This window comes from Antrostomus carolinensis, unplaced genomic scaffold (assembly GCF_000700745.2).
Source record: "Antrostomus carolinensis isolate BGI_N321 unplaced genomic scaffold, ASM70074v2 scaffold2129, whole genome shotgun sequence".
NCBI lineage: Eukaryota > Metazoa > Chordata > Aves > Caprimulgiformes > Caprimulgidae > Antrostomus > Antrostomus carolinensis.
In genome coordinates, this window is record NW_010340607.1 from 76,894 (window position 1) to 94,089 (window position 17,196).

The 17,196-nt window shown below is 38.9% G+C and overlaps 1 protein-coding gene across 1 annotated transcript in view; it reads left to right on the forward strand.

Annotated features, from left to right (window-relative positions):
* Nucleotides 1-2,389: 2,389 nt before the first annotated feature.
* LOC104531347 (multidrug resistance protein 1) overlaps nt 2,390-17,196 on the forward strand; it is a 32,837-nt gene continuing 18,030 nt past the window's right edge. The window contains exons 1-13 of the mRNA XM_010176202.2: nt 2,390-2,438; nt 3,510-3,597; nt 3,707-3,755; nt 4,805-4,958; nt 5,416-5,473; nt 5,696-5,887; nt 6,943-7,114; nt 8,156-8,280; nt 10,667-10,841; nt 11,824-11,937; nt 12,811-12,921; nt 15,291-15,416; nt 16,670-16,873. Coding sequence (XP_010174504.2) covers nt 2,390-2,438; nt 3,510-3,597; nt 3,707-3,755; nt 4,805-4,958; nt 5,416-5,473; nt 5,696-5,887; nt 6,943-7,114; nt 8,156-8,280; nt 10,667-10,841; nt 11,824-11,937; nt 12,811-12,921; nt 15,291-15,416; nt 16,670-16,873 — 1,617 coding nt within the window. The remainder of the gene's footprint in view (nt 2,439-3,509; nt 3,598-3,706; nt 3,756-4,804; nt 4,959-5,415; nt 5,474-5,695; nt 5,888-6,942; nt 7,115-8,155; nt 8,281-10,666; nt 10,842-11,823; nt 11,938-12,810; nt 12,922-15,290; nt 15,417-16,669; nt 16,874-17,196) is intronic.

A 17,196-nucleotide genomic window follows, 5' to 3' on the forward strand; every position in this document is an offset into this window, starting at 1 on the left:
CTGAGGAAATGAGTTCTCATTTCCAGCTTGTGTTTGGGGTTTGTTTTGGTTTTGTGGGGCTTTTTGTTTTTAATAATGTTGTGCTTATGGTTAACAGTTCTTTAAAGTAGGTATCTTTTCTATTTGAGTCAGTTATGGTTAATGTTAGTTAATGATACTTGACTGTGTTTAATTTTGCTTTTCCTGTCACTGACTGTTTTTGGACAGATGAACCAAACACATGGAAACATGGGTGAATATTGTCTGTTTGGAATAGAATGCTTTTCAGGTGTAGCAAGTATTTTCCAAAGCTACACAAATATTTTTGGATAAAAGAATAAATAGTATTTCCCTTCCAAATCACATTAGGGTATTTTATCATAATGTGTCCCCCTCCCAGAATTACAAGGGCATTACTGTAAACTACTGTTTCTTGTGTTGCTTCCCTGCCTTCTTTTATTAATGGGACTATTCTATGCTTGACACATGCATGTTTTAGTCCAGAACTTTTGCTTCTGTGAAAATGTCAGATTATGCTAATTTATTTTTTATTTAAGCATAGAGTAGGTAGCTGTAATTAAACTATGAGTATACGTCTCTTAGTAGGTTAGATTAGGAAACTTTTTTGAAGAAACTATTCTTTACTCCTTCTTTTATTTTTCTTTTTTAATATGTTTGTTTATGGTTTCAGTTCTTTTTTCTTCACCTTTGGAGATGCTCAGTAGCTGCATAGAGTATAGCAGTACTCCTAAAGGAAGAAATGGGGAGGGAGGGGAGGGCAAAGGAAACAACTTTCTTTTCAACTCTTTCTCTTGTCTGCACTATCAGTTGTTTGCTCTGCTGGTCTTGTATACCCTTTTTAGACTCTTTTCTATGCAGGAGAGCTCTGAGGTTTTTCCTTACCAAGCATGCACTGGGTAGAGCAATGAATCTGAATTGTAATTGACACTTTATTGTTACTGTGTGAGAATAACTGATAATGAAGTTTTCAAGAGTGAAAGCATCTGTGTTTCAGAGGTACCAAACACTCAGCAGAGATCCTAAGCAAGGTGCATGGTTACTTAGCACCTCTGAAAAATGGTCTCTGAAAAAGAGAGTTTTGGGGGCTTGCACTACCTCAGTTCTTCTACTTTGCTATTTGTGTTCTCTGCCATCCCTGCACCAAACAAAAACACCCACCACCCTCTGAGCTAACCCAAAACAAGAAACAGTGACGTTAGCTGACATTCATCAGATGCAGTAGAGCAATTCCTCAAATTCGGCATGACCTTGCAGACAGCTTTCACAAGCCTGCACTTTTCACTGGACAAGTGACTCTTCCTCAAATACCCCCTTGCATCTGCTTAGCAGCAGAGTTTTCCAAACTGAAATTCTTCTCGTTTTAGTAACGGTGAGCTTGAAGGTGGAAAGAAACACTGAGAGCGGGGCCGGGCAGTTTGCAGGGCCGGAGACCTGCGGGCTGTTTCCGAGGGGGCTGGGGAGGGCAGGAGCCCCGGGCCGAATTCACCGGCCCAAACCACACTGCGGGCCCCTCGACCACGGCCCCTGCCCAGCTGTTGCACCGACCTTCACCTGAAACCCGAGCCGCGGCCGGAGGGAGGGAGGGAGGGAGGGAGGAGGTCGGGCGGTGCCCGCCGCTATAAAGGCCAGGGTGCGGTGTTGCCCACCCCGCAGCAGCGAGCACCCATTACTGTGGGCACAGCGTGGGTTGTCAAGGTAAGCTGGAATAACATGAGGGAAAAAACATTGCTGGAAATCTGTCAAAAAGCATGCTGTTTTGGGGTTTTTTTTTTAATGTCAGGTTGGTTATGCTTTTTGCTATCGTTATTATTTTAGCCTCCATCAAATTAATATGTGGGGTTTTGCTGCCTTTTTTTTTTTAACCTGTACATCTGATATATCAAGAAGAAAAGCCTAGGGAAACTGGGAGCATCACTCATTTACTGCCTCTAAATTTTGTTTACTCGGTCTACAGCATAATGCATATGTGTATCTTCAGTCTTTATCATTATAATAATGATCATGTTATGACTGTTCAATAAGTTTTAATCAAACATAAGATAATGAGAGAAATCCTCTATTCTGTAATAGATCATCCACAATAATTTGTATATGAATGATTGGGGGATTTAGCATAAAAGACTGCGAAAACATGTTACTGAGTTAAGTTCCATTGTTCTTGTTTGCATTGTTCTTATTAAAATACTTCTTTATTTTGCTGTTAAATATAATGACTAAAAGAAATATGTAAACAGGACAATGTTGAGACCAAAATGTAGCAAGTCATGGCAAAACCCACAAATACTTTAATGTGAACTCTTTAGATATCTATTATTTCTGAATGTTTTGTTGCTTTTTTAATGTAGGTTTAATGTGATTTTATCTCATAAGCATACAAAAAAGAAGAATAATGAGGGATTGTTTTGTAAATTCCACAGAAAAGGACCTCTCAGATGCTGGTAAGCCACACACCTGAAAGCGATGTATGTGTTTGAGGCGTATATTCCACAGCTCCAAATCTAATGGTGCATTCTAAATCTTTTCTGATTGCCATGGTGTTTTTACAGGAGATAAACCAATGAATTTCTGGTGAACTAAAGCCACCACCTGGAAAACATTTATATATTAATCATTACACCAAGTTCAACAGAATTCATTCACATGGGTAAAACTGTTTAGGTGGATCCTAGGCTGGGCATGAAAACACTCCTAAAATAAGCTCAGTCAGGTGAAAGCACGTTATTACCTTTGAATGCTTGTCTAAACCAGTCTTTATAGACTGACTGACATTAAAAACGGTATGTGGATAATTCTGTTCATAGTGAGTCAGCAGTTAAAGTTAAGGTAAATGTAAATTGGGGATGGCTGACGTGCGGAGCCCTTTTCTCCCCATGCAATTCACAGCTGGTTCTGTACTGTTGTTCCTCATCGGTTTCTTTATCCATTTATTACATCTCATCTTACGTGTTTAGAATCACAATCTTTCTGGGGTACGATTCCTCTTTTATCTAGATTTCTAAAGCCCCTAGCACATAGAAAGGGGGACCTGTGGCAACTGTTGCCTTACAAAGAAGTAATAAAGATTGTGATTACAGGCAAAGACATGATTCTTCAGTTAACTTGCATCTGTTCTGTATTACCTACAACAATTATAACCTTCATATAAGCAATTCCACTTATTTCAGTACAGCTTCTCCTCATTTGTATTCAGTTGTGTAGGTGTTCACAGAATTAATTAACTCTTACTTTTAGTCTTTGATAGCCTTTCTGTATAAATATATTTTAATTGTAAAAATGAAGTTTATTTCCATCTCAGAAATGGAGGTGGAAGCTTTTTTCTGGAGTATAGGAGATGAACTGTATTAACTGATGAACTGAAAGGAAGTTTCAAGAAAAAATCAACAGGCTGTTCCATGAACATGAGGAAAAACTAGTCTTTAAACTTTAATGCAAAAGAATCAGCAGAGTTGCAAGAAACTGGTAGAAAAGCTGGGATATTATGTTTAAAAAGTCTGGGTTTTATTTCACAGAATCTGCAAGCAAAGGATATGCCAACCCTTCTTTCCAACACGATGAGAATCTTGAACAAAGTGACCAGTTAAATCCCAGGATAAAAAGGTAGGTGTTCTTAGAACTTAACACATTGGCCACTGATATATTGGGTGTGGGTTAATATGACTTTGCTAAAAAAAGTTAATCTTAATTAGTCTCTCGTGTTTTCCTCTAGGAAGGAAAATGAGAAGACAGAGAGAAAGGCGGTTGGCATTTTTGAACTGGTCAGTGTGCAGTTTGATCATCTGCTTTGTATTACCTTTTCTTTATTTGTCATTGTGACTTGTTTATAAATAGTATTTAATAGGCAATCAAAGACCAGAGAAGAAGCCTGAGACCCATTGATGCTATACCTCTTTAAAATTTGGCCTGCTAGGTCAGATTCCCACCTCAGGGTATTGGTAACACTTCCAACTGTTCAACCTTAGTGCTATTGATGCATGAAGCTCACACCTGCTGAGGCTGATCTATGAAATAGATACTACACTACAAAGGTCCTTGCCTTAGCTGTATTTATAAAGGATTTATCCTGTGATTGACATCTGAGGGATCTGCTGTCTGAGAGAACCAGTGGTATGGTTTTGTGTCAGTTTTCTATACAACTATTCCCAAATAACTTTAACACGTGGACTTACTTATTCTGGAATAAGAGAACTTTTATTCTTCTCTCGTTTATTCAGTGTCCATTTACACTTTGGAAGAGGGTTAGGACAGTCAGGAATAAAATGTTCTGATTTCAGATTAGCCACATCCAGGAATAGCTCTGGAAGTTTAAATTCACATCCTTCTTTAAACCAAACAAATATTCAAGGATAGATAAGCTTTAAGATACAATCTGTGTTGCAGACATTTTCTACTGGTAGATATAACCCAGGTGCTGGTTGATAACTCACTCTTGTTTGCATTTCAAAGGCATTATCTTAGTAAATATGTGACTTACTGGAACACAAAATACAATATATTGTACAGAGAAGATCATAACTTGGAAACATGCAGGACATTCATTTTGGGTCTTTTTCCTGATGAGCTGGAGAAGAACCATGTGCCCTGCTGATATTCCCCCAGCAGCCTTACTGATTACTGATTTAAAGATGTATGGGACCTACTACAAAATTCTTATGTTCTGAGTTTACTTTCAGTTGCAATGTTGTTGCTACTTAGAATATGTAGGTAGAAACAAAGCATGTTCTGTAAGTCTGCTCTACTGTAGCAAGTACATGAACTGTCAGGCATAACTTACACTTTTCTTTTTTTTTTTTTAATGTGCACATAGTTTCACTATGCTGATTGGGTGGATGTTCTTTTGATGGTAGTTGGTTTGATCGCAGCTGTTGCAAATGGTACTGGATTGCCGCTTATGATCATTGTCTTTGGAGAGATGACGAACAGCTTTGTGCTAAGCGGTGTGAAATCAAATGAGTCAGAAGGTAAAAAGTTAAAATTAGACTTCTCTATATACCAGTTATGTTTTTCTATATGAGCTAAGCTCCCCCCAAGACTATGCACTGTTACTCATCTGAATAAGTATATAATGAGGAAAATTCATCCTGTTGCAATTACCCAATTGTTTTAATCAAGCTTTAATGACTTGAAGAGGACAAAAGCAGTGCATTGGCTGTGCTCTTTATGAAGTAACTTCAACTTTGGCAAGAGAGTAAGGAGCACGACCACCGTCTGTATCATCAGTTTTCAGGCACTGGAATCACTAGAAGTTAAATTAAAAAAAAAAAGTATTTGCCAAATGATTTTGTATTTTGTAAAACACCACTTGCCGAACACAAAACATTAAAAAGCTGATGACACTAGATTGCTGTGATATATCTTCTACATATAACACCTTCACAAATATTACTGCTTGTTTTTTCCCCCCCACAGATACTTCAGTAAATATTTCCAGCTGTCCATCAATTCCAGGCATAGATATAGAAGATGAAATGACGAAGTAAGAGTCTTTGAGGGATAAGAGTATTGAGGGATTTTCTTTTACTGTGTTATCCCTTTGAGCAGAAGCCAAATGTTTGCCTTCTCAAAGTCTTCCCAATAATGTATCACAGGCTGCAGTATTTACTTTGGTGGGATAAATGAAGACTAATTGTTGTTCTGTGTGTCTAACTTCTCCCACAAATACACTGGGGTCATATGGCCTTTTGTTCCCTTATCACAGGTTTGCTTACTACTACGTGGGAATTGGCTGTGCCGTGTTGATCCTGAGCACCATCCAAGTATGGACGTTTTTGATTGCTGCTGCAAGGCAGACAGCAAGGATCCGGCAGAAGTTCTTTTTTGCAGTGCTCCATCAGGAGATGGCTTGGTTTGATACTACCCAGATAGGAACACTAAACACCAGACTGACAGAGTGAGGGTTCTGTTCATTTTTAACTCCCTTAAATATGACATGTAAAAGAAAACTGACATTTATCTGCTGTGGAATAGCCTATAGGGAGGGGTTTGTGGTTTGTTTTTTTTTTAAAAAAAAACAAACAAACAAAAAACCCACATTGTATTAGAAGAGTTTTTTGCTGTGAAATGCCTGACATCGGCTTTCTAATGTCCATGAAGTATGTGGCAGACAAGTACTAGATAAACAGCTCTGCTGTCTCCAACTAGCTTACAAACACTCAAAGCTCTGACACTTCTTGAATGGAAATGAGCTTGCATTTACATCCAGCCAGATCTCGGGCTGGACTCTGTCCAGTCAGTTAAAGTCTTTGGAGGTTTTCCATAGACTTAAATAGATTCAGGGATAAGGACTGTATGCCCCAAGATGCAATGGGACTATATCCATTAACTGATTTTTTTTTTTTTTTTTTTCTCCTGGGATTTAAGGTTTTTGGACAGAGCTGTGTACTGAAAGGTGTAAGAGAAGCTTAAATGGAACCACTCTCAGCTCTAATATCTGTATGTGCTGGGAAGAGAAATGGGGAAGGAAATCTGTATGAAAAACAGACGTTCTTCCAAGTAATGTTTTTTTTCTGATAGAATGGAGATAACCCTTGACCTGAGTCTGTAGCCAAAATTAAGAAAATAAAATGCTTCAGAGAGCTGAGCAGAAGGAATCATTTGGAGATGGTTGTGGGAGATGAGGAGGATTCTTAGTTGTATTGCTCCATTTGGATTCTGGATAAGGAAACTAGGATATTTGTGACCTAGAGACAGGGCATAGAAACAGCAGAGAATGATGGAAAATACAGAAAATTAGTCCTAAAAAACAGGAGGTTTCTGCTTTGCTTTGGCCACATGAGAGACTAATGGTACTGTTCAGTAGCTGTGGTTAGAAATTTCACTTTGCCAGTTAGGAAATGGCAAAGCTTCTGACATTAGGCCACACAGCATGAAACAGAGGGGGAGGGAGTTAGAATTAAAGGCATTAAAAGCTAACAAATCTTTTTTTATTATTATTATGATTTAAAGTGACATCAACACCATCCACGAAGGCATCGGAGACAAGATCTGTATATTTATACAGTTTTTTGCCACATTTCTGGCAGGGATTATTATAGGATTCATCCACGGGTGGAAGCTGACACTGGTGATTTTGTCAGTCAGCCCTCTGCTTGCTGCATCAGCAGCAGTTTGGTCAACTGTAAGTGTGTGGTGATTCACAAACAAAGTAAACCAGAAAAACATTACAATTCTTATGCATAGGAAAGGGGGAGAGAATGGGAGAAACCTAGTGAGGTTTCAAAGTTGAGAGGTTGGCTCCAAGTTGGGAGGTTGACCTCACGCTTACTTCATGATTTCCACTCCTTCTATAGCTTTTCTCTGGGTTCCCAAGCATGTACTTGAATGTCATATTCCTTCTGTCCACCTACTCTGTCCCCGTGCCATGTGGCAGGAGGGTTGTCTGCATCAGAGCATCTTCCTTGCACAACGATTTCTCCATACAGAGCACTGGGGAGGCCCAGACACATGCCTGTGCCTCTCGCTCTTCCCTCTTTGCACAAATGCCTTTCAAGCCCCTTCCATCTGCCTATATGCAATACCACATCTGTTGCAAATTTACCAAACTTCATGCTGTGTCCAGAGTAGACACCAGGACATTTATACAGGTACCATAGACTGGAGTGATACAAATTAGTTAAATATCTGGAGAGGTTTCCCTTTCAGAGCTGAAAACATTTTCCCTTTGTGATCTGTTGTAGCCACATTAATGAGTACAGCTTGTATTCCTGAGTGGTTGCTTACATACAATACTAAAGGTTTTGTACTTGAAGCATTCCAAATAAGCTAGGAAGAAGAGCATAAGAAGCTGTAATGCAAGTACTTTGCTTACTTCAATCTCTACTCTTGCTCTAGCTTCTGAACACTTCAGGCACCCCTGAGAGCAGCTACTGCACACCTCCCTGACCCCCACACATCACAGTGGGGTTCACAGGCTGTCCTCAGCTTGGGAGGAAAGTGGGTCAGTCACAAAACTCATCTGTTGTTTGTGTAGTCTTTCACTGTAATGAGGACACAATGAGAAAACAAGAGAGATTTTTGGGTACCTCCAGGGTACAGAGAGGAGTTGACTCCCTCTTTCCTAAAATTCATCTTGTACCTTGGACATTGATCATTCTTACTCACCAATACGGTGTACATGCCCTTTCGGTAGGCTGCAATAACGTGTTTTTCAACTTTCTAGCTCCTGGCATCCCTTACTGCTAAAGAGCTCTCTGCTTATGCCAAAGCAGGAGCTGTGGCAGAAGAAGTTTTGACAGCAATCAGGACTGTTGTGGCTTTCAATGGACAGCAGAAGGCACTAGCAAGGTAAGTTTTTGAAATAATTATATTTAGAATATGGAAAAGGAGTTTGGCTGTGGATTGGGTTTGTGGTGTGGTTTGGTTTCTGTTTTGGTTTGGTTTTTTTGGAGGGGCAGGGGAATGGGATTCTCCTTAATATAATTTTATCCTTCTGTAAGTGGACAGCTCACCTGAAAATAAAGATGTGTAAGTAGAGCTAGTCAGTCAATATAGGCTGTTTTGTGTTATCACTGAAGCATAGACTCAAATTTCTCCTCTGATTGAGATCTGGAGTTTAATTTAAAGGTAAAGTGGTGAGAAGGTTATCTTTACCTACTAGTCAAATGCAGTAAACCATGTGATTAATAGCTTAACTTCTAGAACATGTGCACTGATGTTCTGATCTTTGATTAATGAGTTTATGTTTAAGCTTCACTGAATAACAGCCTTAAGTAAAATTGCATCATTGGCTTTTATTACTTTAATGATTTTTACATAAGACCAGTAGTTGATCCGATCCAGTGTTAGCACTAGTCACATGTAAAAGGTGAGGTGGATATGGTTGACCATGAATTTATTCATATATCATAAACAATAACATACAGTATACGAATGCAGGGCATCACCAATACCATGCAGTTGGGAAAGGCAAACCAGAAGACCTGATCCATATGATCCATGAATCTCTAATATTTTTTCAACTCTCACGTTTGCCCTGGTCTTGTGCGAAATTTCTAAGGTCATGTTTGTCCTAGCTCAGGGTCCTACAGCCTGCTCCTGCATTTGTCTGCTTCCAAAGGCTGAGCTCTCACTTCCTTAACAGCACTGTATTCTGCTTACTGGGATTTGTCCTTAAGTTACAACAATATTAAGACCCTTTCTGCTTACTCAGTAAAGGCAAAAAAGCCCCAAGATGGCCTAGATCACTTATCCTTTTCTTCTTGGTTCCTGCAAATACCAATGTCTGAGAATCCAATGGTAGGAGCTGTTTCAAACTACTTTCTTTCTTGGTTTTTTTGAGGTCTAGAGACAAAATAACTGATACCTGGGTAATCCTGTGACAATAAGGTCTTTCCTTTCCTCCATGGTTGGCCAGTCAGCCTCTTCCACAGCTCCACCTCCATTTATTGTTAAAAAAAAAAAAAAAAAAAAAAAAAATCCATGGAACTGGTGGCTCTCCTAGGAACATCTTCTACTAGAGACAGACAAACTCCTAACAGGGACTGTTTAGGGCATTTTGCAAACCATATAAAAAATTACACAGCTCTTGAATGATGGCCTCAGAGTTAGGAAAAGCAACTTTCCACTGCACAGTGCCTCCACTGACCACAAATGTTTACACTTGCAAGGGACTGTCAGTCATCTGCTGCTTCTGACAGTGGCTTGGCTCTTCCTCTGTACTCAAGTGATCACATTACTTGTAACAGTGCTTAAATCCAGCTCTCATTTCCCTGGAGGACCTATGATGCTGCTGACTTGAAGACAGGGATTGGTTTTAAGAACACAACCAAGCCAAAACATTTAAATATACTTGAGTAACAAATATAACATTGGTAGCACATGTGCAATTTTCATGAACAAAATCCATGCACGTTGTTTTAAGATTCCTTCCCAGATGGCTGAATTTCACGTCTTCCTACTATGGGGGTGTTTTGTGTAGAAAATACATATTAGGAAAAAAGTGCAAGCTGCTGAGCATATTGCTGACAAGCAAAAAGATACACTGTTCCTAGTCTGTACTTTTCATAATGAGCTTGAGTAAGTGAAAGCTATTACCTGGAAACTATAGATGTATTAATATGAACTATCCTTAAAAGAAACTATTCTCTTATTGAACTTGTCAGGTTTTTTGCTATATTGCCATATTACTCAGTAAACTACCCAAAGGGGAAGATTCTTGACTTGCCAGAATGGCAAGTAAGAGAACAACTTGAGTGTCAGAGGCAGCTCTGGCTTCTGTTTGCCTACCTGCCTTCATCCATAGTGCCTGGGTGGTTGTTTGTTTTTTTTTATTATTTTGTCTTTTTTTTATTGTGGAAAATTAAAATTTACTTTTGATAAGTTATGTTGATAAAACTTTTTCAAGGTTTCCTTTCAGGACTAAGGCAAACAAATGACCCAAGAGTGGTATTCTGTCTTCCATCATGATAATGAAGTCCTGCTACTCAATTGTTTTCTAAATATATCTTTCACAGGTGTACAAGAATGTTGTCAGTATATGTCAGAGCAGACTTATTCAAAGGAGTTATAACCCTACTAGTCCTCTGTCAAAAAAAAAAAAAAAAGTATTCTCTTTGCAAGACTTTAGTTGCTTTTATGGCAAAAAACCATTTAATTATGAAAGGACACTGGCAATATCAATCAGAATGGCTTGTGATACCTGTCAAATTAATGGTTTCCTTATCACTTTCAGATATGATGCTAACTTAGAGATGGCTAGAAGTGTTGGAGTGAAAAAATCTATTACCACCAACACATCTCTAGGTGTTTCACAATTTCTTATCTTTGGATCCTATGCACTTGCATTTTGGTATGGAACCAAGCTTACTGCTGAGGACAAAAATTATGACATTGGTCGTGTGTTAATTGTAAGTACAGCAATGCAGCTTTGAAAAATGCTCTGTAATTTCAAGAAAATATTTATGTAAGCGGTGTATATTATCATCTCTATTTTCTGCCCAGTGCTTGCTAAATTAGCTGTTAGAGACTCACTTGGTATAAAAGAACTGAAAAGAAGGCAAAAATCTTACCTGACTTTTGATATAACACTTTTGAAGAGGGTACCTTGAATTCTCACTCTAATCAATGCAGAGACAAGAGTATCTGCAGAGGGTGACTTTCCTTACTTGTCTTGGACCCTATTGTAGGCCAGGATGAACAGCCTAGAGCTGGAGGTTAGGGAGCAAAGACAAGTAGCCTGGACTGCCAGCAAAATTCTAGCCAGCCACTAGGATTAATGAATCCCACTGGTGTGCTGAATGTGTGCTGGGAAGTCCTCAAGATCTCATTTAGCCACAATGCCTTTTCTGCGTTTTGTTGGTGTTTACTTGCAAGCATTTACCGTACGTTACCAAAATGTCTAAGCTGATATTGGTTTGAGGATGTTTCACTATGCTCTTGCCATCAAAACTTTGGCTACATGTTTAACTTTCACACTTAAGTGGCTTCTGCTGTCCTGACTCGTCAGTGTGGTTCCTCACAGCATCTCAATTGTGTGTTGGTCCCACAAGTGGGATTTCAATTAAGAAACTCTGCACTTAGTTTTGCAGGTCTCTTAACTTTGGGAACATCAGAAAGCAACAGAGAAAGATACTTGTTCTATTTGTGGATGATAGAAAATGCAAAAGTATCAAGAGGAAAAGCCATTCATGCCACCAAAGCATGTGTCAGTAGTTACTATTCACAGCAGGAAATTTGGAAGCAGGGAGGAGCAACTGTGAAATGCACTTTTCACTTTTGTATTTAATTCTCCTGGAAAGGGTACGCTAGAAAGATTTGGACATTTAACAGCCAGGTACTGCTAGCTCTGTAATCACCGTTAACTGTGATAACTCCCTCTGTCTCCCACAGGTCTTCTTCTCTGTGCTTATTGGAGCCTTCTCCCTGGGCCAGGCAGCTCCCAATCTGGAGAGTGTGGCTAAGGCACGTGGGGCTGCCTATGAAGTATATCGGATTATCAGTAAGGTAAGTATCTAAGTAGAAAAGAAGCCTTTCAAACAGGCTTTTTTTTTTCCATTCTTTCAATTTTTCTTTTTTTCTTGAGAGACATAACAAAGGCATTCAAAAGTCCCTACACCATAAACTCTGTGGAGAGTCTGCTACTGAAACCTGTAATATTTCCATTCATATTAAGAAAACAGCCTCTTTTTTTGTTACTGTGAATACTGGGAAAGCTGACATGCATATCTGAGATTTATGGATGAGGTCTTTCTCTGTTATTAGACTTAAAACTGCAAAGGGAAAGTAGTAAGGCACTATACTTTTTTTTTTTTTTTTTTAAATGCAGGTATGCACAATTTCAGCTGAGCTGGGTATTTTTTTTGGGGGGGAAGGGATTAAAACTGCTATTGAAAGCTATAATAATACAGAGCTACAGTGCTGATGTTGTTATGAAAAAGGGTTTCCATATCATTATTATATTGATCTTGCTGTATTATGCAGCAATTGCACATCTGTGTATATAAAATATTTTAAGCAGGTAGGACTAGAAAGTTCATATAGAAATGGCTACATGGTTCTTGATGTGAGAATAAAACCTTCCTATGTGAATAACTGAGGGCCATGTTTTAGCTGCAAGATAGTACAGCTAAGTTCTGCAATTACAGATTTTCTGCTGTGGATTTGTTGCATTTGAAAATGTGCTATATTGGTCAAAGCAGGATTCACCGTTGGATGTTCCCCTGCATTCAGCATTCTGCAAGTAAAATGCAGCAGCGCTGCAATGGTGTGCTGCTGTGTAAACCAGCAGCTAAGAAAGTAGTGAACAATGTATCCAAGCTGAAATAGCAGTTCCAAAATGTATTAACCAGCAATATATTTTAAAAATATTTTTTCCAGAAACGGCTCATAGATAGCAGTTCTAAGGAAGGCTACAAACCAGACAAGCTCATAGGAGAAATTGAATTCAGAAACATCCATTTCAGTTACCCATCCAGACCTGATGTTAAAGTAAGTGCTTGTTTTGGGTTGACCTACTGTACTGAAATTCTCTACCCTATGTCTGTATTATTGCTCTGATATTGTTGTTGAATGCAAAATGCATTCCTGTCTTGGGAAATTGTGCACTACTGTGGAGAAAAATAAATGTCCAAAGACAAAGCTCTAGATCTGTTGCCACTGGCTACCTGATCGCCATTCTCATGTGCTGGACAAAGCTAAGGAGAATGTGTTGCTTCTGATCTGAATTTCTGTGAACAAGGGCTCTGATAAACCAAGTAAGATATTTTGTGATCTGTCATTAAAACTTCCAGACCTTACACACGTAAACCAGGAAGTTGCTCTTTCCAGTCCCTCACTCGTTCTGAGTTGCTGTGATGTCCCATGTGAAAAGTGACTTGTGAGACAGGCTTTTCAACAATTATGCCATCAAATGGATTGAAACATATCATCCTAAATATATATTTGAAAGTCAAATGTTATTTTGAGCAGATGTTACAACTGCTGTTCAATCAACAGATGTCCCTATTCTTTGCCAGCTGAACTTCCCATAGTAGCTGTATTGTCCAGTATTATGTACAGCATGTCATGGTGATCTGCTTTTGTAATGATACAGTTGGTTTTACCTCTCTACCATATTCAGCAGTTTATAATCTTTTGAAGACATTGACAATAGCAAAAGGAAAAGGGACTTGCTGCAGTTGTTACTTGATGAAGAAAAAAGTAGAAATAGAGATCTCAAATGTCAACAATTAAAAGCTGGACATGCCAACTAAGACGTGAGCATGGGGAAATTCATAGCACTGTGACTACTTCTTCAGATAGCTCTTTCCACCTCAGCCATCTGAGGTCTCTCCCATGGTGCATCAAATCTGTTTCCAGGACACTGGGGCTGCTGAAAGACAGACCCAGAGCTAGGATTTCTGCCTAACTGAAGTCAGTGGAGTGCATTTTCTTTCACTCTTGGCTCAGAAATCACAAGTGACAGAGGAGACTCTTCATTGTTCTTCTTAAAAATGCTATTCAGGCCAACAAGCTATGTTATGAGTCTGCACACCAAATGGGAGGGAAACAAGAAATATTTTGTCATTCTTCCCAAATCTACTGAGTCAGCAGCTCTCCCTACTAAGAACATCAATGTTATTCAAGAGAGCCAAGAGGAATCAGCAAAGATGGGTAGAAGTTACCTGCAATCTCTCAAGCAATTGATACAATACAGTGTAATATCCCCTGTCCAGGCTAAACCAAATGAAAGATATCTAAGGAGTCTAGTTATTGTCAGTTTTAATCTTGACAACACCTTGCTCAATAAAAGAGAGTTAGAAGTAGCCTATTGGTGGTTGTGACTATTTTCATCTGGAGAAATTACGATATCCAGAATATAGTTCTTGATAATGCAGGCACCAGGATATCAGCTTCTTGTAGATACAAACCCTGCTGGATGTAACACAGGGAGAGGAGAGCAATATTGCAACTATTTTAATCTCTCATTGCAAAAACATGTGTAGGCAAAATTATAAATCAACCTGGTATAAACAAGAGGAGTTTCCATAGCAGCCAAATATTTTGGCAACTACACAGCATTACTCATATATGGCATGGACATCTTTTGAGGTAAAATGTTCCTAAATGTGAAAATGGCAACAAAGATACAATTAATCTGTTACTACTCCCCAGGTTGCTGACTGTTAACAATAAGGATTGGGATTTATTAAGGGCTTTCCAGCAGTTGCCTTGTCAAAACAGCCATTTGTATTCTAAAAATAGAAGAGAGCAGGCTTGTTTCTCCGAAATAATATTTAGCACCTTAAAAATATTTTTCTGTGAAATTCATAACTAAGTGTTATGCCATTGTCTAAGCATTGGAAAATGGAGGACAGCAGGAGAATGTAAGACTCCGAGCCTGCTACCAGATCACACAAATTGGAGAAAATGAGCTATCAAGTTGAGAGTACTGTTGTTGTGTCTATATTAGTTGATTTGAGTGTGCTGGGGAATTTTCCCAGGCACTGGAATGCAATGGTCTATGCAAGAGAACTCTGAAAATGTTTCTTGGCATGAACTTGGCCTGTTCCAGTTATCAATCTTCTCAAATAATTCCCAGGCTTGGTTTGGTAGCAAGAAGGATCCAGGGGCTGTTCCCAAAAGGCAGGTTGCATGTAGTCATCCTGTTTTGAAGGCTAATACACCTCACAAGCATAGATGCAGGCTCTTTCGTATCAGTGCCCCAGAACATTCCCAGGTACAATTAACTTACAAATATTGTCATAGCTTCAGACTGCTCCTTACTACTGCCTTGATTATTGCTGCAGTTACCTTGGCAGACTGTTCTCTAATCAAACTTGTCAAACTAAGATATAATTATTATTTTTTTCCCACAGATCCTCAAAGGTCTAAACCTGAAAGTCCAAACCGGGAAAACCATTGCTTTAGTTGGTGCCAGTGGCTGTGGAAAAAGCACGACTGTTCAGTTGCTGCAGAGATTCTATGATCCTGTCCAGGGAGAAGTGAGTGTCTGCAAGTGAACTGTGAAAACTGAGAGCTGTTAGAATAAGCACAAGTTGCCCATATTGACTGAGCCTTGATTCTTATTTTTATTTTTTATTGAATTTCTGCATATCTCTGCATAGTTCAGTATTTCCACAATTTAGATTTCAAAGGAACCATCTTCTCCTGTTGGCTTGACATCATCATTCTCCTCCATCTTGCAGTATTATGCCTGTAGTAGCAAATATCACAAATCTTTGATGCAAGATCTGAATTTAAAATTATTTTCAATTAGCTTTTAAGGTTCTGTAAACTTTTTTAAGCAAACTGTGCTCTGCTGTACTTTGCTTCCTTTTCATTGAACATAAACTAAAACCTGGAGAGAGTTTTCTTATTTTAAATGGTTGTTTTCTTGACTCATTTTTCTCTATCTGCTAACCCACAGCAAAAGTTTCCATTGTTACACATCGTATGTCTGCTCTACCGCTAAATGCTAGATCCAGTCAGTAAATGGTAAATACTTCTCATAAGAAATTTCCAAAGGAAAAAAGGAGGAAAATAATATATTTTTAAGGAAAAAGTTCTTTTTATACTTTATATTTGAAGAATTGTACTTAGTAGTTGTTACTGCTAGTTGAAACTAGGTAAGCATTTCAAACGCTAAACACTGAACTGTCACTACATAATGTATCAAGGTGACTACCTACTATCAAAGCAGTTGTTTCTTAAACTTATTGTTTATGTGGCTGTTCATCCCTGCCCCAAAACCTCAGTTTGCTGTTCCTCTCCTGTGTTAATGTCAGTGTTCATAGGACCACATTGCAAATGATTTAGTTATTTTACAAATAACTTTCTCTTCCTTTTCAGTCATCTTGGATTATTTCTTTGATCTGGTGTAAAGAACAGCCACAGAGGCAATTGTGCAGCCACAACTGTGAGGGCAGCAAACTGGCACAGGGGCATGAGAACAGGGTAAAAAGTATTCATGGCTACAGAGGGGCAGGAGGGGAAACAAACCACCAACAAAAAGACCCCTTATGTCTTCTCTGCTTATGCTGCTCCTCACCATTTTCTAGATTGTGCTATGTATGGAAAAAATGGAAAAACTCCAGTTGTAACTTCTCCTCCAACATAGTTTTCTATTAAGAACAACAATTTTTTTCCCTTTTTTTTTTTTCCTTGTAGCTGATGCTTAACTCAAGTAATAGTAATTAATTGATTTATTATTAATAGAATGCATTTCTGCAACTTTGACATACGCTTTTCCTTTCAGATTACCTTAGATGGGCGGGATATTCGGACGCTTAATGTAAAGTGGCTAAGGGAAAATATTGGTATTGTGAGCCAGGAGCCTGTTCTGTTTGCAACAACAATAGCAGAGAACATTCGCTATGGCCGAGAAGATATTTCTGATGCTGAAATTGAGCAAGCAGCCAAGGAAGCCAATGCTTTTGACTTCATATCTAGACTGCCTGATGTGAGTTCATGAACTCCTTTTGAGTGTGAGAATGAAAGGTCCATTTAGGCTGGTGTCCTAAGAGAGAGAGCATGGGAATTCAAGTTGTAGTATAACTTCCCAAAATACTCTTATAGCCTCCAGCAGCTTTCAATTCAGGGACTTTCTGGACTAGATCTTGTGCCTTTGATTGGTTTCCCTGAAAAGATTTCCACCCAAGTCTGGAAAAAATGTCAGTGCCTTTATTCAGGAGAAAGGAAGCTTCACAGCTGTATTACCATCCCTACCCATCTCATGAAGCATGGGAAGAGTCAGGCTTTTAAAGAGAAGATCCAGAAATCCAA